Below are 23874 nucleotides of genomic sequence, written 5' to 3'. Positions count from 1 at the left end.
TACTCAGTGATACTGCCTGAGCAGGCAAATGCTACTCGTGCCTTTGAAGCCTCTGCAGACTTCCAGAGGTGGTCCATTTCTGCATCACCTCTCAGGTTATGATGTTCCAAATAGTAATACCCACTAAACTGATGATTATGAGTATTTATTTTTGTTGTAATACTTATTCAGGATTCTTAGATGCAAATTCCTAAACAAGTATGATGCCTTAAAAAAAATGAGCAGTACGCTACCCTAACAGAAACTTGGATAAGTAGATCGATGACTACTTCAAACAATGTAAATTCTTCTTCTACCTCTTCACTCATCTTGTGCACCCTTTTGTTCTTGTGTGCCTCTCTTGCACCGCTGTTTTTCATGCAGTTCAGTCAGTTATGGGTGCTCATGCAGTCACTGCTCTTTAACTTGTTGCAGTAGTGCAGAGGTTTGTAATCCAGCTGTCGTCTGCTGAGTATCCAAAGAAGTTTGCTGCTCTTCTCCACCTGGACTTGTTGTCTTGTCTGTGTTTACAGACCTTTCTATGAAGCAAGCATTTTACCAAAACAAGCAGTTTACCAGATTTTGATTCTGAGCTCATTCACAGCTGCAAATGTCACGTCATATGTAAGGCTGCATTACTCAAAATTACTTGGCTGGCTCCTGCTCTTCATTTGGCTTTCAGTTTTGTCTTTAGCAGGAGATTGATTACAGAGGTAACCTGTCTGTTAATGCGTTGCTTAGATCATGATTAGAGTTTACTTGTCACCTTCGCTGTTTTTCTAGCCGGTGACATGTACGTAGCCTTGTTGGGGTTTAACCCCAGTGGGCAGCCAAGCCCCGCACAGCTGCTTGCTGTCACCCCAGTGGGATGGGGGAATCGCAAGAGTAACTGTGAGAAAACTCATGGGCTGAGATAAAGTTTAATAGGTAAAGGAAAAGCCACACACACAAGCAAAGCAAAGCAAGGAATTCATTCACCACTTCCCACCGGCAGGCAGGTGTTCGGCCATCCCCAGGAAAGCCGGGCTCCGTCACATCTAACGGTGACCTGGGGAGACAAATGCCATCACTCCAAATGTCCCCCCTTCCTCCGCCTTCACCTAGCTTTATATGCTGAGTGTGAACTCATGGTTTGGAATGTCCCTTTGGTCAGCTGTCCCAGCTGTGTCCCCTCCCAACTGCCAGTGCACCCCTCCCGGCTGGTGGGGTGGGGTGAGAGGCAGACAAGACCCTCCCGATTCTGTGCAAGCACCGCTCAGCAGGAACTCAGTAACTAAAACATCCCCGAATTATCAACACTGCTTCCAGCACAAATCCAAACGTAACCTGGTACCAGCCACCATGAAGAAAATTAGCTCTCCCCCAGCCAAAACCAACGCAGGCCTTTTGCTTGCACTTGATTTCCTTTTCAGATGGATCGGTTCTGATTTCTGCATGGCTTGGTCGCTGTCACTAGTCTGCTGTGGGGGGCGTTTTCCTGCAGGGTTGGGAAAGAGGCTGGATTTGATGGATGCAGAACGTTTTTGGAGTATTGCATTTTCTGATTCGATGCTCAGGACTTGCTGTCTTCTGCAGTGTTCCTTTTGCCCCTTCCTGAGGTGAAAGTGGTAAAACCTTGGGTGCCTAGCAATGTATTAAGCATTAGATTCTCTAGATCGCCCCAGCCTGAAATGAATAAGCTCCTTTTTGCTCTCAAGAGCTGTTCCCTGGCTTTTGCTTTGCGACTGCCAAAAGCTAGGGAGGCTGAGCAGTGCTGGCTGTCGTCTTAAGTAGAAGGAAGCAAGAGATGTCCAAAACGTGAAATAATGCCAACATCCTAAGTGCATGAAGTTGTTGGTAGGTTTTCTTGTTGTTTTTTTTTTTTTAAAAAAAAAAAAAGTTCTGGGCACTCTAGGTAGGAATGTGGCTCTACTGGTAGCACCTGCATCCTTACAAATGGAACAGACTCTCGGTTTTCTCAGTCATTGTAATTTGGGGGCAGGGTGTGCGTGATGGTGGGGGGAATGTTGAGATAACTTCCGCTAACCATCAATTGTATCCCGGTGCAAGAAGTAGCTCCCGGTGGTGGGTGGAGTGGATAGCTCCAGAACCAGGAGCGGAATTACAGTAGGGCTGAACTGCACGATAGTGGCTAACAGCAGCGAGCAGCCAGGTGACAGGTGCACTTCACGCTCTCGGCAGCTCGTGGTGCATTGGGAAGATGATCTGCACTTGTCATGAGGAGTCTGGCTTCATTTTATTATCCTTCCCTGCCCCCGGCCCCTTCTGCCGAACTGTCACACACCAATGACAAGAAGAATCACTTTGTGGCCTGGCTTTACAATAGTCCCTTTAAGCTCGACCTAAAGCAAGTTCTACATATGTCATCAGGCAAACAGAGATTACTTCTGCTCTTAAATCTTTCAGTATGCAAGCGGAGGGATTTTTAGAGGTTGATCTCTGCTGCCATTCTCTCAGCACAGAACCAGTTTTTCCCTCCCCGGTGGAAGGCGGCCCCAGAGCCGACTCAGCTCACCCACCTTGCCCGGCGGCAGCATTTTGCTGAAGTGGCTCTTGGGAACGTGACAGGTTTCAAAGCTGGCTTGAGGAAGGGGCAGAGGACGGTGCTGCTCTTAGCCGCAGCAGGCAGGGTGCAGGATTTTCTAGGCAGTTCTCCTGCGAGCATGGTTGTAAAATTCATTTTATTAATACGGTGGGTTACACTCAAAGTGAAAGTGATACACGAGACACTTATCTCCCATTCATTTATTCACATTTTCCATGGATTTTTGTACACTTCAAGGTATTAGAACTAATGAGAACATTGTTACATGACAAGTTATGTGAAACTTAAGTATCCACTGAAAAATTCAGAGCAGTTTGAAATCTATTAACAATTAACAAACCATCACATTCAGCATTTTCATTGGATTTATACTAGCTCATGCCACTTTAAGTTGTTTAATATTCATTAATTTCTGCACACAGGCACCAGCTACAAAATTTTAGCAATGCAAATAAGTTAAGGCATCCGAAAGTAAGTTCTTTAAGGACATTTTAAATGTTAGTGCTGCAAAGGGAGCTGAACTGAAGGTCTTAATAGTAAAGCGTACCTCCTAATTGGTTTAGGTTCTACAAATGTTCATTTGAACTGTAAATTTGATTTAAACTTTCACATCCGTCAACCAAAAGGGATTATAGGAACACTTGTTGTGCTCCCAAATAGTTAAGTACATTACAATGCCCCCCCAAATACAGCATCTTAAAATAAAATTTAAACCAAGTGTAATAATCTTCCTTACAGGTGGTTCTGAGAACTAAAAGCAGCAGAGAGCTTGGTTTTCTGTTTTGGGGAGTGGGGAAGTGAGAGGGAAAGATTTTCAAGCAGCTGAAACTTCAAAATTACAGCAGAAGGAAGAACATGTGATTTGTATGAACACTCCCGCACCTACGGACAGCCAAAACAGTGAAGGCATTAACTCCAATTAGGGAAGAGACTTGCATTTTTAACATCCGGTAATTAAATATCTACTAAGATACAGAAATGCCTCACTGGGTTAAATTCTGATCAAAATTCCTTCCTTGTATATAGCAGCTGCCGCTTTGTTACGAAGGCATCAGTATAGCCACTTCTATGCTCTCTGCTAATTTATGCTTTTAACTCATTTTAGGCCTTTATTTCTGAGTAATCTCTGGCCTTTTACAGTACTTATATATTTTAGTATTTCTTAACTAGAAACTGAAACATCAAGGATTGTGCTTTATAACACCAAGTGAAAAGTTTATGACTTCATATTCCAGATAATTGCAGGGTCACTATGAATGACATTGATTAAAATCTCTAATTTTCACTAAAGTTCTTCCATGATCTTTTAGTGGCAACTTTCCCAATGCAAGATCACATGTTTATGCCTTTATTTGACATTCTAATTAACATGAGATTCCAATTATATGCCTTTCCCTAGCTTTACTGATAAATACGTACACTGCTGAAGAAGTAAAGTGTCTTGTCTCAATTAGTCTCTCCCACAGCTAACAGAAGATATTACTTGCTACCATGGATATTTTAAGGTATAATTCTTCCAACACAATTTATTATTATTCTCCTTGTTTTCCCCTTACAGCGTGCTCACCCTCAGGATCCCCACTCCTGAAAACCCGACAGAGGTGCACTAGCAGTTACTCGGTTTGCCAGCTTTTGTTTTGCCAAACACCTGCGTGCAAAACTCCAGCTAGCCTCACTCGGGAGACAATCGTGAGGATACCTAGGGAGTTCATTTGTCTCACTTGTTCAAGTTCATTGGTCCACATTTCAATGGATGAACAAATAGTTACATATCCACAAGCTTTCGGTAGTAATCACAAACCCAAGACCACTAATAAAAATCTGTACAGAGTTGTTCTTAGGTGGGACACATAACAAATCCACTTCCCGCATGCAGCGGTCTAGTTGATGAACCTTTCTGCACAGAGACACATTTAAGACACTACAGTCAAAAGACAAATGTAAAATTAACTCAGCCCTTGAACATTAAACCTGAGCCTGTAATAAAATTTCAGGCAGTGTTCTGCTTTTCATTCATACACAATTAACATGCATGCCTTCAGCTTTTGGCCTCCAATTTAGGCAGACTTTTTTTTTTTTTAAAAAAAAGCATATTATTTTGAGGAATGTCCCTTCCTTTTAATGGTTAAGTACTGAGCCAGATGAAAAAAAAAAAAAGGCACTATTTCAAATACTATTTGAAATATAAACTAGTATCCGAGCTCCCTTTATGCTTGGGTGTTAAAAATGCAATTCCTGTGGCCTAAGCGTAGCTGAAACATGAGCAAAGGCCTTTGTTTTTGAACTTTGGTCAAAAGGGCTATAGATCCTAAGAAGTTTTTCCTCCTTTTAGTTAAGAGGGAGAAAAAGGCCATAACCTGAATTGTACAGTGAACTAGGACTAAAGGCAGCTGTTTGTCCCCCCCCAGAGAGGGGTGGGGAGCAGGTAAGATGTGCTGCATCTCATAAACAGTGCTACTACTCTTTCCCCACCTACAGGATGCCACTATTGTGGATTTCCAGGTCCCCTGTGAGAATTACATCATGCTGCTTTTTTTAAGGAATGGGATTTTTCCTCTGTGCCACCTTAGCCAGAGGCAGGCTGGCATGTTTCTTCCATCTCCCCAGAGCTGGCCAGTGTGACAGGTCTGAGAGCAGTTCAAGTTTAATCTTAACATCTAGCTCTTGGATAGTTTGCTAGAGCTGGAAGTGAAGCAGAAAAGCAATTGTTAGAGAAGGAGTTTCCAGCAAACAAGAAAAGGATTAAATAACCAAACATGGTCTGGTAAAGCAGTCATGGGAACTGAGAACAGAATGATGTCCTGATCCACAAATTATTGCCACGTAGTTAATTTTAACACAGCTGAAAACTGAGTTACACACTAAACCGGTGTTCCCTACTTGCAACAGAAAGCTTGTCCTAAAGCTGCAAACTACTGCTTTACTTAATACAATGCTGTAAAGCACTGTAGTAATTATTTTTCCTCATGTGCTAAAACTGAGACACACATTTATGTATGTATTTCCTGGTAGCGGCCAGAGGCAATACAAAGATCTATAAAAATCCTGAAATTTGTTTGTGAAAAGAGCTATTTTCAGAAAAGTAAGAGTAGCAAGACAAGTACAACATTTACAACTCTGCCTCTGCTGGGTTTCAGTTGTAGCCCAAAGGACTAGGGAAGAATTCTTCGGAGGGACCATAATGGAAGTGCAACCCTCTGCCCTGACTTGTCAGAAGTCAGTCAATGCCAGCTGTGGTTGTGGTCCAAGATAAACAGTCTTCCAGTTCTCTGCTTGTACTATTGCACATCATTAGCTTGTTGCTACAGTAAGAACAGAACTGACAGTTCTTCTCTAGGAAACGCTACTGTCAACAAGACTACGCAAGCACATTTTGTTTTAAATATCTGGAGATGCAGTCTTCTGAGCCCCAAAAGCACACAAGTCTGTAAGAGTTAAAACACAGTACAATATGTAATATTGTTGTCACTGAGTCTGAAAAGTTAGTTCTCATCAGAATACAACAGACCAATTAAAATTAAAAAGCTGAAGTCTAGAAAGTTTCAACAGTTAAACATCAACATCCTTCCTTCTCAAAACAGGAGGTTGTTGCATTGCACCGCAGTCTGTGAGGAAGCTCTGGTACCGTATTCTTGTACTCTTGATTTCAGTCTATTTGGCCAAACTGACCAGTGTTAAAAACATACGCTTTAATTTAAATCAGTGTGCTTTATCCAGCAGAGGTCCTGCATTTAGATACTGAAAAATGAGGGAGCACAGTTCAACACTTGTATTCTCTTAAAGCTTTTATTAGCTAGTTTAATTTTTCCTCATATAATTTTTCATTTTTCCAGAGTCCCTATAACAGTTCTTAATATCAGAGCAAAGAGTTAAGTGTTCAAGTGAAGTTACAGAATTAAAAAAAAAAGAGCAGCAGCAGTTTGGCAATAATTCCTCAAATCACTGACTGCAACTTACTTAAGCCTCCTTTTTCTCCAGTAAGATTTTGTGCAACTCATCTGCATCCTCACTTGTTTTCACCCTTACTAACATAGTGACAGGAGCAGTTGGATTCTTCTCATCAATCGGTGGATTAGGAACACAAACTATAAGAACGTTGTTTTTTCCGGTTCTTGTACATGGCATCTTAGGTGGAATTAGAACATTCAACAGTATGTTTCCTGCATATAAGGAGGAGAAAAAATTACCACTAGCAATTTTTCAGCTTTTACTGCAATACAGATGTTAGTATACTTAATAAATAGGGATTTAAGTTTGTGTTTGGAAAGAAGGCAATTCACAAACATCATGTATACTCATCTTATTCTTCCCTAAGCATCTGCTCATGGTCACTGTTCTCACAGATTTCTTTCCTCATTAGGAATGAGGAAATCTATGAAAATACTGCATCCTCCCTTTTTTAAGAGGAGTCTGAAGAATATCAAATGATAGTAGGGACACGCAGGAAAAAGGGAAGGGGACAAGGGAGAAGCAGCAAATGAGGAATCCAGTCACAGTGCTTAGTCGATGCTTATGCAAGTTACTCGTTCTGACCATCAAGCACAGTTCATAAGCAGAAGCAAAGAGTTAGCTTTAACACACGTACAGACATGTTAATCTAAAATTGGACAAACTATGGTAGAATAAGTACTTTCAATCCTCAAATCGTACAATGCATCTGATGTGGTCTGCCACCACATTACTAACAGCAGCTCTACGTCAACTTGTTAAATTATGTAGTGAGTTTGAGAGCTTTAGTATTAGTGGTCTATTAAAACAGTTGCAAACAAACTCAAATCTGCTTCCACGGAAGATGCACACATTTTGTAAACCTGGTAAATAGTTCAGAACACGGTAGTAGTATTTAGGGAAAAGTCAGTCTTCGCCTTCCTTTCCAGTTCAGTTTTTCAACACAGTGAGATTTTAGGAAAGGATTATAGCACTGTGTGAAGATAGCAAAAAGGAAAGTGTGCATCACTATGACTGCAGCAGTGTCTAGAAACCAATGCTTGGAAACACCAAGCCGCAACATCTTAGTGTATGAGCTGAAGAAAAAGAAGAGATTTCCTAATACATCACCTCAGATGAAGGCAGAGGGAATGTAAATCAACATCATGAAAATTAGCATCAGCTGAGTGAGAAACCAAGACTTGAGTTAAGAGTAGGTAACTTGAAGAAATCAAGTTTTCATCTGCTCTATTCAAACACATTCAACTCCCCAAGGAAATGCTGAAATCATCAACAGCTCTGCCATACATCTGCCTTCAGTGTTACCACCAAGAACTGCTCTTCATCTGGCAAACCTTGTCTCCACTGAAAAATCTTCACAATTTAAAAGTGACTAACAACACAGGAGTCCTGATCTCACCAGGTGTTTGAAAACTGCCCCTAATGGGCCTGCAGAGACTCCATTTAGACTTGCCAGAGTGCATTATAAACAAAGTGAGGTGAGACTTACCAGTAGCCTACACTGCAGCATGGCTTTTGTCCTGTTTCCTACAAGCATACTATTTATTCTACTTTTATGGAAGTTGCCAAGTGCACGTGAACCTCACGTGCAGGTTTGTTGAAATTAAGTACTGAAGTGTAGCAAAGCTTCTTTCGAATGAGTATCAAAACAGAGATTTGCTCAGCCAGAACATTACACCTTAAAAACTGTAACACATCAAGTCCCTAACTTCTAAAAGCAAAGAAACAGTTGAGTCTTTTTTTTTTAATCGCAGAATTTATCTCAGAAGATATTCTGAGGAACTATCGCACTACGGGTTCTCTAATTCTGTAAAGTCAACGTACCATTTGTGATCCAAGTGAAGTTAGCTAAAACACAGTTCAACTGCTGGACTTCAGCAAGCATTTTAAGAGCAATGCATAGAGCAAAATCCTGCGTGCCCAATATATATAATGCTCCCCTTCACCCTCAAGTACATCAGATGCATGAGCCCGCTATTTACATAGTCAGGATGAATTGCAGACAAGAGACAGTTGGCCTGCACCTTAGCACAAAATTTGTTCCTCTTCATTCATTACACCTGGGACATTTATACCTCCACTGTGGGTATTAAGCAACACTTCAAAGCCACTCAACAAGCTGGGGATGGAGAAAAGCTATTAAAGGGGGAGAATACCTACACACACCACATAACCGCTTACTTCCTTGCACTGCTTCATGTGCACTACTTTGTAATACTCATTAGAGGCATCCAATTGCTTGTTCAATACTTTTACGTTCTTAAAAAAAAAAAAGTAAAAAGGTTTTCACTAATCGTGTCTGTTAGGCTGCATAACAAACAAAATTCTAATGTTTAGCAGGGAGTTTCACATCAAGACTTGCTATTAGAAGAAATTTACTTACCTAAATTGGTATCTGCTCGGACCAAGAGTTGAGTTTTTTCATTTCCTGCTGGCTTTAAGTGTAATGTTCCTACACCTTTTTCTTTAAATTCATTATCCTTCTTGTAGAACAGTTTGCACCTGTGGGAAAAAACCCAACAACAAAAACAAAACCCAAACCTTGTTTGAGCAGATACATAGAGATTAAATACAAAGGTATCTTCCAAACACACACACATATATATGTATGCATCTAACTCACAGTAAGCCAATAGTTGAACAATAATCAGGAGTTAACATGCTGTAAGTAGCATAAATTTTTATTATTCTTGACTCCGTTTCACATGCCAATGGATAGTACTCCCAGTTTGGAAAGAGAAAGTTAGTATCTCTTTCAGTATTGAAATTACAAAGCTACTGTTTAAAAACACTAATTACAAAACCAAATAACTCGCTGTATGATTCTAAGGTTATAATAAGACTTTCATGTAAAATTTAAAAACTTTTTTTTTAAGTTAAGCGCTAATAAACATAACTCCATTCTTCATAAATTAGCACGTACCTTCTCTCAGATAAAGCAAATGACTTTTTGCAGGACAAGTTCTGTGCTAAGTGTTAAGCAGACAAGCAATTACTTGGACTATTGAACACGCTTTGAAAAACTACTTCTAGTAGTGCTAGTCTCATTTTGAACTTAAAAGTACAACTTCTTCACTCCTTCATACAACAATCAGCGTTTTCCAACTGAAGAGTCTTATTTCAGGCTATGCAAATAGTGGGGTACCTGACTGATTTTTCAGAAGTACAGCACGTTATTTCTCTGGTACAAGACCTACAATTTACTTACAAAACCTGACAAACACAGCATTATCACCTTCATTTGTAAAAAACTGATCACAAGTATAACAAAAACTAGCTATTAGTGCTTGTGTCCAAGATACACAGTAATTTTAGTGAGATCTTACACACTTTTGTCTGTAACTAACTTTTTTTGCAAGTGGAACTTGCAAAGTATTCTATATTGTTCCTAACAAGTTTTATTAACTAGGAAATCAAGAACATCTATGTCAGTAATTATGCACTGCAGTGGTGAAGAATAGCAATATGCAGATACAAATTTAATTTTCCACGTTATAATTATAACCACTGTTCCAAGTTAAAGTCACTTACTTCTTTGAGTAGAAAGCATCATCCTCTTTTATTTCATTAACAATTACTTTTGGTGGCTCTTCTTCCTCCTCTTCTCCTCCTTAAAATAAGTTTTAATATGTTAGTGTTGTGAGCATATAACCTGGGAATTATTTTTGGCATTGTATTTGAACTACCTTACACATGCTGTATTTGACATGTACACGTGTGGCCTCTCAATGAATGCCAAAACACATTTAAGTCAGTATAGGCTCTGAAGCAGCTTCAGCTACAGAAAAAAAATCTGACTTCCTTTTCATTCAGCCACACCCCTCAAGCAACTTCCATGCTCATCTTCAGTTTAAATGGTATGAAAATAACCCAACTCCCGGCAAACAAACGCAGAAAATAAAAAGCTTACCAAGTCAAACTTAAGTGAAAACCTTCTGTCAAGGGGAAAATGGTTGTAACATTTCAAAGAATAGTCTCCATAAATGGGTCCAAGTAAAGCATAATAAATACTTCCAACAGCCAGGTTTAATTTGGGGGAAGGGAATTACTTGCAGGAGTAACAGCAGCAGGATTATGCCTTTCCAGTCCCTCAACTGCTAGGATTTCTATCAGCTTACCGTTCCCAGCTTAGGTAAATAGCAGAGTAAAACTGTCAGGCAGCATGTAACTTTATTGGCCTTACAGTCCATTAGGTAAGATGTATGAAATTTTTCTGTATCTTACGCATTTTACTAAGGGGATCTCTTGATGTCCTGCAGACTCAAAGATGACCATACCAGCTGCTTTAAAATCCATTGTTTCAAGTCTTATATTCAGCTAAAGATTTATGTCTTACTACAGGAAGTATAAATCTAACAGGAATACATAGGTTTTGATAACCATATACTTTTAGTGTTACTTAAACAGTATAGAAGACAGGTATTTCCAGATCAGTGGTACAGTTTTGTACTTTCAAATTCAAGAACAATTATGATTAGTTCAGCTTAGTATTATTTCATCTTTGCAGTATTAAGTCACACATTCACAGTTTAACATTAAAATCATAGTTTTAAATAGAAATTACCTTTATCATCACTATTGCCACTTTCTGTTTGAGCTTCCAATACATTGGTGGATACTGCAGTGCCAGACTTAGCCTGGTTTGCGTCTTTTCTAAACAAACCTGAATTCCCAGGAGAAAATGAGAAACCACTAAGCGTTCCTGAACTGAGGGAACCCAAAAGAGAACTGTCAACACTCTTGCCAAAATTAAATGAGACTGTTGATGTAGCTCCTAATGATGGGTCTTTTTTTTCTGATGCAGCTTCAGATTTTTTGTCCACAGTATCCTCAGTTTTTTTGTTGTTAAACAGAAAAGTCGATCCTTGCTGTAGCTTTGAATTCCCAAATGCAGAAACAGGCTGAGAGCCAGGTGTCTTGTTGCTTTCATTTTCAGAGCCGCTATCACTACTGCTTCCATGTTGCTGTTCAATATTTGCTAAATACTTCTCATAGTCTCTAAAGATGGGTGTCAGGTCACATAGTGGGTTTGTGTTTACATGCTTCACTATCCAGTCACGCACAGAACAGTTTAAAGCTGCTAACTGTTTGTGGTAAACACTAGAGCTACAAACTTTACTCTGAGCATAGCCAGATGAGGATGGTTGATTGCCACCATTAGCTTTTGGGCTCGCGGCCTTTTTCTCAGTAAATGCAGTAGTAATAGGACCATTTGATATTGTGGATCCTGTTAGAAGAAAAACATGGGTTAGAAGATATTTTTCCAGAAAGCAGAGTTCTCATAAAAGCCTAACTGATGTTCTGGGTATTTCTTTATCAAATCGCTCATTCTTGCTCAGTTATGTGCCTTCTCTAGGATGACAACACCATGTGCCAGATACTCTGGTACAAGTGAACAGATGATACTGTGCAACAAGCCTAAACTCCTTTAGAAAAGTATGTTAGTTCAGGGATCTGTAAATGTAGGACTTCAGTAGATGGAGCACACAGTTGTACAAAAAAAAAAATAATCCAAAGAAATCTTGTACAAAGTAACATAAAAAAAAATTTTGAAGTTTTGTATTTCACCAAAACCTCCAAAATCTTAAAGCAAGCTCTACCAAGCTGTAACAGCTTACTAAGACGCATTACTCAAGTTATCTCTTGCTCCTTGTACTTTAAAAACCTCTGAACACTCTAGCCCGTGATTGCATGTTTTGGGTGGTTTCCATATAAAAACCACAATAAGGAAATTAAGAAAATCCTCATTAAGTATTTAAGTGTCTCCTAACTTAGTTAAGCTCAGTGAAATCTAAATTACTCAGATGTGGTATGCTGACTAAAACACTGTGGCATGGTTAACATTTTTGCATCTCAAACACAAATGGCCAGAACTAATATTCTCCAGGGACTACCAAAGCATGAGACTAGAGTTAGACTTGCCAAAATATTTCAAGTATCTTAAAATGTAGGTATCAATGTAACAGATAAAATTCTAGTAAGACCATTTGCAACATAAGATATACAGGGAAGGTTACAACTTCAGCTATGCAGCTTCTGTTTGTCAAGAACCACAAAAAATATAGAAATAAGATCTTAAAAAAAATTAAACATACAAAGAAACTGCACTCCTAATAGATATTTTCCATTAGCTTTTTTTTTTTAATTAAATTCAGAGATTTGGGACAATTAGTTAACTGGAATATGTTATCAGCTGGTTTATACTATTTGGAGACTTGTCTTATGCCAATGTCTTCCACTCCCATTTGTGCCTATAAAGCTTTTACCTCCTGTATTAGATCAAATACAAATTTAGTCTCTACATCTTAAAATCACATGCATTTGATAAGTTGTCCCTCCAGCAGTCTAAAATCTTTTTAAGAAATGTTACAAACAGGAATAAAGTCTCAAAACCTTAACACTACACAGTTGTTCAAATTGGGTTTTTCACTATTAAAATAACCCTACAGACCTTATGGCTGATTTTGTTGATAAATATGTATGGTTATTTAAAACTTACCGAACGCTGATTGTGTTTCGGAGGCGGTCTTTAAACTGCCGAAAGAAGGAGTGCTGGAGACACTACTGCTTCCATTAGACAGCCCTTCTAAAGGTTTTACTCCTGCACCGTTACCAAATCCACTGAAGCCACCTCCTCCTTTTCCAGAAGGCAATATAAAGCCTTTAAAACCTTTAAAAGCTCCTCCACTTTCAGACTGGGGAAGGGGGAGGGGGGAAGAGAGATTGAGAGAGAACCAGTTACATACATCTCCACAAAAAACCTATCTGCATTTGATACTCCATTTATTTTACTGTGGTTGAGAGTGTCATTTTGTGCATTATTCTGTCAGCTATGTAAACAAAGTTAATAGCTTCCTTGTGACACATATTGCTACTATTTTTAAAGGACTCAGATGGCTGGTATGAAAATAAACTAGATCTAGGAAGTGGATACCTAAAACTTTTTCAGAGCAGCGGATGTGTTTGACTACCTATTTAGACATTCACAGCATCTTATTTTGTTTAAATAATTACACAGCAATATGTAATTGCAGGCTTATTTTCAGCAACTTTTAGCATTTACAACTGCAATTAAAGAGTCCAACACTTCAAGCCACTCATCAAAGCAGCACACTCTGTAGTCACCTATGTAACGTGTTAAGTGATTTACCCAAAATTTTTCAATGTGACTGATGGGAGAAGCCAAGATATTATGTTACGAAGTACAGTCTATGTATGTTTTCTGCAGCCTTTTCATTACCTAGTTCTGAACACTATTATTTTATGGTATAGTTTCTCACATGTTTTTAAAAGATATAGCGTGATTAACATGCAAATAGGCACTACCACTTTTAGGTACTACATTAAGGTCTTTTGAGGTTATAAGCACTTATTACTGGAAGCGGACTTTCAACGTCTCTGGAAAGCCATCAAAGCAAAACTGAGAATTGCTTCTGAGTTTCATCTGCTTTGCCACTGAAGAAATAGCAACACTTACCAACTTTAGGTTCTATTTCAGTATGTGGCCTTGCGGGTATGGGCTCTTTTGATTCCCTTTGTGCTTTACTTTCTCCAGTGCAGTCCTCATTTGTCATTTCTAGGTAGCTATTTTTACTCTGCCTCTCTCTGATCAGTCCTACCTCTCTCTCTCTCTCTCTGGACATCCAAGTTAAACTGCAGTCTTTTTCTTTGCAGCGTTCTGCTTCCTCCATTTAGAAACATTAGTATGTTTCAAGTTTACCTTTTTGTAAATGTTTCACTGGTTTCTTATGCAACCTCAACTGTCCTGCCACCTCTTCTGCTTTTTAGACACTGTGCAGCCTACCGTAGCTCTTCCAGCTTTGAGCTCTAACAGCTGGCTCCCAGCCTCCTGACTATTTTTCTACCATCACCTGGTCCTCTTTCTCAGCCAGTTCTGTTTTTCCTATGCCACTCGGCCCCGAATCCCTCCTGCTCAAGTTGTGGTTTACTTCTTGCATTACTCTTCCCAGTTAAAACCTTTAATTAACTGCATCTTTTACCACATTTGTGGCTAAAACTACTATAGTGGGATAAGACAAGCTTCCTCATTTACACCACTTGGACAGCAGAAGGAAAATCAAAAGCACAGGAGAAAACTATCTAGCCCTTAATTGTGCCTAGTCCCATTCAATCCAAAAACAATTTGAGTGATAGGTAAAGTTTCTCTCCTATTTCTAAAACAGTGCATTCCCTGTTAAAAGAATGCTTCATGGAAAGACACATATGACAAAGCATCTGTCAGGAACTTCTTAAAGGACTAGAATTTGGTTGGACTGAGTTAATGCTTTCACAGGGACTAAACCCTGAACAAAGGCCAACTTCCTTTCAGTTTTCAATCTGCTACTGCAAAGAGTAGATGGCACTCAAGTTCTTGGGGGAGGGGGTTGGCAGGGGGGAAGTAGCAGCAGTCTTAACACAAGACCTGTTTTTCTTTCTCAGAACAGCTTAGTATTTTAGCTTTTACTTATTTAGCCTCTGTCTGAGACATCTCCCAGCCCTCCACTATGGATAACTAGTAACTTTCAATTTCTAGGCTTCTAGCTCTGCAAAGAATGAAACTGGAGCAGTTTGAACACAGTATCACCCACCCGTAGATAACCTTGTGCCTGTAACACATTGCATTTCTACTTCAAAAATAAAAATCTCTTCACCCAGTCAATACTCGTCTTAGCCATTTTTCATTCTAGCCTTACTCTTAATGGAATAGTAAGCAAAAATTGATTTGCATGTATGAGCTGACTAGCTGCATATACCTTCTAAATAATAGTTTTATACAGTATTATTACAAGCCCAAGTAAGTAAAAACCTGAGCACAGACGTCATATTTTGCAACTAAGTCCAACTACAACAATAATGGTCAGCAATTACATTACCTCTGATCCAACATTTCGGCGCTTTGCTTTTTTAATAGCTCTGTTCTTCAGGACTTCTTCACTAGCTACTGAGAATGTTCCCACCTTTAACAGGAAGTTTTGGAATCATTAGTGAAATTCTTGGAATACATAGAGCCATCACAGTCTGAAGAGATGGCTGAGTAACATTGTTCCCTAACAAATAAGGGAAGTAGAAAAAAGAAGTAAAAAAACCCCAGAAAACCAGATAAAAAATGTAGTACTGTGATTAGCCTGCCAGCTACTTGGACACTAGCTAATACTTTGAAAACTCTCGTCTGTGTTGTTCTATGTTGTTCTGCATTGTATTTCGCTTCGTGAAATCTCAATTTTATTACAACAAACAATTAAAAAAAAATTAAAAAGAAATCTTAAAACAAAACCATAAGATATCTTTGCTGAAGGTAATCTGTCAGTATTGCACTGTTACAAGCAATCTTCAGTTTGGAGAAAGTATATTGAGAAGTATGATCTAAGTCAATCTGCAGTCTGCTGTCAGGTATTAGTGAAGGCAGCTAATGACTAATTACTACCCTGTAATAAATGAGGACATTAAGCTTTCTTATATTTAAACTTCTGGAAGTATACTGTCAAGTTTTCTTTCTTACATTTTATAGGCCTAAACATTTAATACTTTCAGTAGCAGAGAAGCTAGCACAGTTCGTTTAGAGATAATACATGAGCCATAAGTATGAGACACAGAATGTGAAAATCCTCTTTCACAAGCACTGAGCACTACAAATTAACATATTTCTGAAATTAATTATTTAATTAATTTATTTAATTTCTTTAAGAAAAAAAAGAAGTCATGAGACATGAAAAAAATTTATCTCAAGAAATCAAAACCGCTGTTCTTGTGAACTCAATCACACATCTGAAGAATTCAAAAGCACTATGCATTTTAACAAGCCTGGGTTTCCCTTTAGAAATGTAAAGTTCCTTTCCCCTGAGCTGCTGATGTAATTTGAACTGTTAAAAGCTGCTTTGCCATATACGGTCTGAATATATTGGAACCTTTATTTAAACAAACAAAAAAAATCACTTACACAAAATTATCTTTAATTGCTACACTTTTAACCAATTTCACCCACAAGATAAATAGCACATGTAAATGACTACCCTACTACCTGAAGGGGTTTGGGATCTATAGTGTATCTTACCTCCTCAGCTTCATCCTCCTGATCCCAGTTTCTGTCAGTCAGCTCCTTCTCTGCAATTCTCTTTGCCATTTTTCCACACCTGTGTGGGAGACAAAAAAAGCGTAGAATAAATTGCACAGAAATTAAATTTAAGCACCAATGATCTTCAATTTGTATTACTCAGAACAAAGAGTTAACAGAGAAGCAGGTAAAAACTGGAATGACAGTTGAAAACCAAATGTTTCTAACAACTGTTGTGGCAACTACAATCAACAGCATTTGAGACTAAAGTTGTGGTAGTAAGCCATATTTGATCTTAAATTTAAGCAACAACAGAAACATGCAGGTCAATTATGGGGTAAGTTTTCTTCAGCAGCAATGCTGGCTAGAGAAATTCCTTTCAATCCCATAACCCTTATACCTGGTCATCACTTACTCTGAAGGGCTGCAAAAACAAAAAATATTTTAGAAAGGTCTGCTTAAAACACTCCATATTCCACTCCATCTTGCCTCAGGATACCCATGTAAGAAGCAAGAAAGAAGCTGCATTATAGCATCTAAAATAAATACTGATGAAGACCTGCTGAAGCAACTGGACAGAAAACTTGGGTAAGAATGAAGACAATGCCCTCCTACAAAAAAACAGGATCAGTAGAATATTACTAATTATAATTTTTTAAAATTGTATTGCAAATAAATCAGATTATTTTTCACTCCAAAGGACATGTAAAGCATATCATAGATTTTAGAGCAATTACCGTAAGCAGCCAGCCATGATTTTGCTAGTAATCTCTGCAATGTACAAGAAAATCAACACTGGAGAAGAAATGTCTGTAACAGTTCTGAGTTCAATTTCACTAAAGTACAACTTATCAGCTGTGTACAAAACCAAAGAATGAATCCAGCTATGACATTTTGTATCTGAAAGACTTGGCAAACAATCACATTACTCAAATCTTACATGAAAAGTGTTTTTACTAACTATTATCATCTGACACTAAATATGAAAACTTTTCAAAGGAAAGATGTGGGTTTATAGCAATTTTAGACTCAAGCAAGCACAAAAAAAGAAACTCTTAAACCCTCTCAGGTTTGTGATTAAGACCTAGCCAGATTTAAAAATAAATTTAAAAATCCACAGTTGAATTTCAGAGCCAAAAACGGTAACAATACATGGTTCCAGAACATCTTGTTTAGCCGGCAAAATATTTTTAAACAGAACAGTAAATCCAACTGCACAGCAGTCTTGCAGAGATCACACGTCAAAGTCATGAATTTTGGTCTAACACTTCACAAATAAGGTCAAGTTATTAGGAGATTTTGGAAGTACAGTGACAAAAGATCGTTTTGGGTAAACACTTCTAAACACCCTAATCCGCACCAACCTGAAAGTAGAGGTCCTACCATGAGCTGCTTGATTCTCTGCAGACCGAGGAACTATTTAAATCTAACGCGGGGGGGGGGGGGAAGGATAATTTTAAAGTCGTATTGGCTCCCCAGTCCAGTCTCCCAGAAGGGTATACAAACACTTGCAACCAGGAAGACAAGACTGCATCTCTTTGGCAGCAGCCAGATCTCCAAGGCTAGTAAAACCTAGAATTACAGGATGGGATTCCACAGAAGGTCATTACCACTCTTAACTCAGCCACTGAAGCATGACAAGCACATTAACCTGAAAGCCTGTTCTCCACCAATAGGACAGGGGTAAACCTGTCGGCCTTGGCTGCAGCTTCTTTGCACCTACCTGTGTTTATGATTTCTCTACATCAATACTGACAACAGACTCTTAACATAAAGACAGAAGAAGCAAGAGAATCCTAGACACATCTTCTAACCTGTGAAACAAGAAGCAATACAAACCCACCTTTTATCTGATAATTATAACCATCAAGAAGTCTTAGCAAATGTTGAATAGGTTGAGATGGGTGTATTTTGAGCAACAGCTCTTTCCATTTAAGAACAAAACAAGCCACAATATAGATGTTCTGTTGAACAGTAAAATCCACCTAGCAACTACCGCTGCCTTGACGCAGCAGTTCGAGAGCAAAACGTAACATTCGCATTCCACAGCATCACTATATATCCCATAAGACTACAAAACTTGCGCTGCTGGAGCGCCCAGGCTAAAACCTGGCGGCAGAAGCCGCCGCTGGTTACCGCACCCCACCGCAGGACGGAGCCGTGCGCTGCCGGGCCCCAGCCGAGCGAGGGCGCGGGCAGGCGGCAACGGCAGCCGCGCTGCGCCCGGGGCTGCCCGCCGTTCGCCTTCCCGGGGAGGATCATCTGTCCTCGGCGCAGGCTCGCTGGGTCTCACGTACAAAGTGCCGCTCGCTGCCTTTCCCAGGGCCTGGCTGCAGTCCCCTGGAGCACCCCGAGTGCTTCCCGCCCACCCCTCACCGCAGCTCCGCACCTCCGAGGCGGCGGGGGGTGCGGGCCCCCGCGCCGGGGCATCTCGCCAAAACGTCATCGCCCCGCGGTAGCGCCCGCCGGGCCCTGCGGGGCTCCCAGGGTGAGCTCCTGCCCCAGGCGGCAGCCCTCAGCCCGCAGGTGACGCTGGCGGGCGGCTCGTCCCTGCTCCTCGCCCCTTCCTGGAAACCCACGCGCTCTCCTGAGGGAAGCGCCGCCAGCGGCCGGCCCGGGCCCGGCGGGGAGGCCTGCGGGGAGACACCTGCCCGCGCTCGGACGCACGCCCGGTCCGGCGCCCCGCCGGAGGCACCGGCTCGTCGGGTACGGGGACAAGCTCCCCCCGGGGACGCCGGCGCGCCCGCCCGCCCTCAGCACCCCGCCTGGCCCGAGGGCCGGCCGCAGCCCTGCCCCACCGTGTGTACTGCCGTCCGCCCCCCCCCCCCCCCCCCCCCGCACGTCAAAAGCAGCAGGACGGGCGGCCCCGGGCGCAAGCTGCTGGCACTTACCCCCACGGGGCGTCCGCTGGCGGGCGCGGGGCGACGGGGCCGGGCTGGCGGCTCAGCGGCGCGGCGCTGCGCTGGGTTGCGGGGCCGAGGCTGCGGCGGGCAGGAGGCGGAGTCTGGTCACAGGCTGCCCGGGCCCGGAGCTGCCCATCCCCCAGCCAGGCCCTCCGCCCCCTCTACCTCCGTGGTCACCGGCGTTGCTTAACTCGGCGTCAAGCCGCTACCGCTTTGTCCCCCCTGAAAGACGGAATATTTTTTTTAAGAAAAATAAAAAAGGAAAGGCACCCGCTGCCGTACGCGCCACCGCCTCCACCGCGCATGCGCCTCCCTCCTCCCGCGGCCGGCGTGGCGGGGGGGGCAGAGGGGCGGGCCCGGCGGTAGCACCGCAACCTGTTGCCGGGGCGCGGGTCACGTGGCTGCCGCAGCCCAATGGATGGGCTCGTCCTGCCAACGGCCGGCTGGGCCGCGCATGCTCCCTGCGGGCGGGACGGCGCTCGCGCCGGCCGTTCGAATTGTCGTCACGTGGCCGCCCCCTCCCCGCGGCGGGCTGTGAGGCGGGGGCCGGCATGGCAGCGACGGCGGGGTGCGCGGCTGCCTCACGGCCCCCGGTCAGGCCGCGCACGGCGGCTGAGGGGTGTCCAAGCTCCCCCTGCAGCAGCTGAGTCCACCTCCTTGGCCCGGCCGGGCGCGGCGGCCGCTGACTCACAGGGCAGGGCTGGCTGCGGCCTGGCTTGCGGCGGGAGCAGCAGCTGTTTGCCAGGCCCTGCGCCTGACTGACCTATAAAACCTTGGCTCGCTCGCTGCCTCCCTGGCGGCCTTTCCTCCCTGCGGTGCAGTAATGCGCGGGGTTAGCGCTGGTGGGAAGTGCCTGGAGTGAGGGTAACGTCCTCTGCCGCAGTGACAGGTTGAACAGGGTGACTCCCAAGCACGTTATCACCATGTACAGCAACCAAGTGCTACCTTAGAACATTAAACATGAAGGCAGAGTAAACCGAAAAACTGCAATTCTCATGCCTTGTCTCAGGTGTTCGCTTACAGCGAAGACTCAGGGTTACCACACTTGAAGGCTGAAACACCTTGATCTAATGGAGGAAAAAAAAAAGGCAAGAAATTACTTCTTGTAAAGAACTCACTCTCCTGATATTTTTGAAAAATACACACATGGCAGTAGGTAAGAGGCACTGATATTGTATCTGGGACCTTAAGGCTCCTAAGGTACGTAACTTCAACTCCCCAGTTGTGTTACCTAGTTCTACCTTTGAACAATGTGTTTTCAATGTGGTTTTCTTCTTTATAAAATGTGCAAATATTTTGAACCATCATCAGATAATAATTTGGAAAATTTACTTTACCTGCCCACCTGGGATTTCAGATAACACTATTTTAAAATGTCTCACTGCATAATGATGGCATAAACCAATGTTAATGCCTTGAATGTAAAATTAAATGTTTCCTAAATATCTTCTATTGCTTGCTGTCAAAAGCAGGATTGTCACAGTGCCATTAAAATTTTTCTTGAACTGGCACTTAGCTGTTTTGATCCCATTTGTGTTTAGATCACATCAGTGACCCCATGTGGATTTTTTAAATTTTCTTTAATCCAGGAAGACAAAACACATTCTTTAGCCTTTTCTTACATGGCCTATCTGGCAACCCTTTTGAAAAGTTCTCTCTTGCTGAAAAAATAAAATCCTTGAAATAGCTCTGTTATCTGTGGTAAATCCAACCTGTACTTGCTGTCCTGCAGGCTCCTATGAGTTAAAGGTTATTCTCTCCTAGAGTTTGGGTGCATTCTAGTTTGCCCTTTTACAGTTGCAGTAACAGTCAGAGATGCAGTCTTCAAAGAGAATTTCTAAAATAATTGCTCTTTGCTTTGTTAGCACAAACAATGTGCAAGGTACTGTTACTAACAAACACTGTGACCTTATTGTCCAATCAGACCAGAAGATTTATGGATTTTCAGATCTGTGTTCCTGGCGGAGCTGAAGAAACTGGAGTGGTTTAATCTGGAGCAAAGGAGGCTGAGGGGAGACCGTATGGTTCTCTACAACTACCTGAAAGGAGGTTGTAGCGAGGTGGGTGTCAGTCTCTTCTCCCAAGAAATGACCGATAGGACAAAAGGGAATGGCCTCAAGTTGCACCAGGGGAGGTTTAGATTGGGTATTAGGAAAAAATTCTTCACCGAAAGGGTTGTCAGGCATTGGAACAGGCTGCCCAGGGAGGTGGTTGAGTCACCATCCCTGGAGGTATTAAAAGACATGTAGCTGTGGCACTTAGGGACAGGGTTTAGTGGTGGACTGGGCAGTGCTGGGTTAACGGTTGGACTCAATGATCTTAAAGGTCTTTTTCCAACCTAAGCAATTCTATGATTTTAGGACTTTTCTAAGCCATGGAGGCTTCTCCCTGAATTTCGTGGTGTTGGGCTTGTTTAGCCTCAAAACCTCAAAGATGTCTCCTTGTGCAGAGAAGCACTCTTGAGTTCCTGCTTAGAAAGGTTTTTCCCCTCCAGTTTTTAAGTACTGTATTTCCTATTTGCTTTCCACTCTCTCTTGGAAATGTTGTAAGAACGCCTTTTATTCTGGCTGTTAAGTACTGTTGTATTTGGCCATTGTCTGCCCTCTGCATTGCTGGGAGCTGTTAATGGCTGCTCTATTTCTACCCCTCCCAGGATCCTTATGCTCTGGCAAGTTAGTTCTTTAAGGCCAGGCATATAGCAGTACAACAATGAGCAGATAACCCTAATAAAGCGTGATTTGCATAAACAAGCAGAAACATGCCATGTTCTCCTTATGAGTTCCTCATCAGATGGCCAATTCTCATCCTAGTCTAAGAATATCTGCTTTTACATTGGCCTTCCCAGCAGCCATGTTGAGGCTCAGTGTAATATAAAACAAAAGCAGTGTCAGTGGGTGAGGTCAATACCATTTACCAGGCATTTTGCATTATCTGTGTTCAAAAATGCTGAGATGAGCATGAAACTGTAGAGAGAGATGATAAGGTGGTCAGCGAAGCAAAGTTTTATGTGTACGGACGCCAGCACAGCTGCAGGAATACGAAAGCAAAGACCTTCAGGCATTCAGAGAATTCTGCAGTTTTAACTAGACTTCATCTGTCCTGTCTTCCCTGAGTCACATTTTTCCCCCGTTACTTCTTTAATATTCTCTTCAGCTTCGTTTCCTTCAGCTGCTGTTCCTTTACCTTTTCCTGTGCCATGCCCCCTGTAGAGTCACTATTGACTTTCTTTTCTCCTGATTGTTCTGTTCTTTCTCTCTCCCCATAAAACCATTATGCTTTTTCCTTATTTTTTTGGTTTACACCCTGTTTCTCTATTCTGTGCTCTTCTGAAGCACGCTGCTTGCAAAGCTGTATAGGGTTAGTATTCTTTGAGTATTGCCTGCCACACAGAAAGCCTTGGTTGGGTTTCAAAAATAAACATAAAAGTAACTAAAAAGAGGATGCTGCAAAACTCAGTTTAAAGCAAGTTTTTGAAGGCATTTTCTTGAGGTCTTTATGATGGTCATGGTAGAAATAATATAAAAACAGAGTTTCGATGTAGTGAACTACTACAGTCAGTAGTTGAACGCTTAGAAGCAAGCTCTTCAGAATAAGTGCAGTTGCCCAGTGGAAATTCCTCCTAGTGGAATGCAGTGACTTAGCTTATGCAACTGAAAAAAGTATTAAGAATGAGCGCATAACTTCATAAATCCTAGAAAGAAAATGAAAAATCTATCACCTCAGAAATAAAAGGAACAGACCCTCCACAATACAAAGTGTGAGCTACTATTCATTGCAGGTCTGGGCAGAGGTGGGTGGTAGCTGGTAAATCCACAAAGCCAGCACACCTCTTTAACACATCGTAATAACACCGTATAAGCTTTGAACAGTTGTTTACAATTACATTTAATCACAAGTCATTCTCACCAGTTCTTACAAGCCTCCTCTCCATTTAAAGGTAGTATTCTTTCTTTTTCACTGTGCATGTTCAGCGGGGAGGGGGCTGTTAGTAGGGGGCTTTCTTTGGTCAAGTGTGGATCTTGTAGTGTGCTAATTAGGATAGTTCACACATAGTTCAAGTAATTCTCTGTTTGGTCTCATTAACCATTTGATTCTCCTTGAGCTTATTTTGTTATGCCCCAGCTTGACAGCCTCTGTCCCTTCTCCTAAGGCCATGTTCCACCAATTGTCTGTAACATCCTCTGTCTTTCAGACTCTCTGCTGTTTTTTACTATAGATAGTCACATACTTTTTATAAATTTCGAATTGAATAACAGACTGTTCTATTAATCATGTATCTGGAAGCCGGTCAACTACAGATTAACTGCTACAAGTGAAACAGGCTGGGGAGACCTGGGGGTTTATAGCAGACTACAAGCACTGTTTTACAATGTTCTATGAGGAATTAAGGCTTGGAAGTTCACTAATGAGTAGAGTCAAATAATTACAAACCCTCAGGTGAAATGCTT

The 23874-nt window shown here is 41.6% G+C and overlaps 1 protein-coding gene across 2 annotated transcripts; it reads right to left on the bottom strand.

Moving 5' to 3' along the window:
• Positions 1 to 2709: 2709 nt before the first annotated feature.
• On the bottom strand, positions 2710 to 19740 carry NUP50 (nucleoporin 50). Of its 2 annotated transcripts, none has more exons than XM_055807218.1 (9): positions 19415 to 19740; positions 16524 to 16602; positions 15346 to 15429; positions 12972 to 13167; positions 11037 to 11699; positions 10004 to 10082; positions 8856 to 8974; positions 6482 to 6684; positions 2710 to 5949 (listed from the first exon to the last, which is right to left on the bottom strand). In XM_055807218.1, exons 2-8 carry the CDS (start codon positions 16590 to 16592, stop codon positions 6482 to 6484), a joined length of 1413 nt encoding a protein of 470 aa, XP_055663193.1. In that variant the 5' UTR covers positions 16593 to 16602; positions 19415 to 19740; the 3' UTR covers positions 2710 to 5949. The 2 variants fall into 2 exon arrangements, with proteins under 2 accessions (XP_055663193.1, XP_055663194.1); XM_055807219.1 differs by having other exon boundaries at positions 2710 to 5206.
• Between the last annotated feature and the right edge of the window lie 4134 nt (positions 19741 to 23874).

Source organism: Falco peregrinus, chromosome 6 (assembly GCF_023634155.1).
Source record: "Falco peregrinus isolate bFalPer1 chromosome 6, bFalPer1.pri, whole genome shotgun sequence".
Taxonomy (NCBI): domain Eukaryota; kingdom Metazoa; phylum Chordata; class Aves; order Falconiformes; family Falconidae; genus Falco; species Falco peregrinus.
Note: the sequence above shows the minus strand (reverse complement) of the source record. Positions and strands in the feature narration are given on the sequence as shown.

What these genes read in the sequence shown, in the direction of transcription:
- NUP50 (XM_055807218.1), bottom strand. Translation starts at nt 16,592, where the DNA reads ATGGCAAAGAGAATTGCAGAGAAGGAGCTGACTGACAGAAACTGGGAT. An exon ending in GCCGAAATGTTGGATCAGAG is followed by an intron (nt 13,168 to 15,345) that starts GTAATGTAATTG and finishes CCCCTTCCCCAG; the next exon opens with TCTGAAAGTGGAGGAGCTTT. An exon ending in CCGAGCAGATACCAATTTAG is followed by an intron (nt 6,685 to 8,855) that starts GTAAGTAAATTT and finishes CCTTATATGCAG; the next exon opens with GAAACATACTGTTGAATGTT.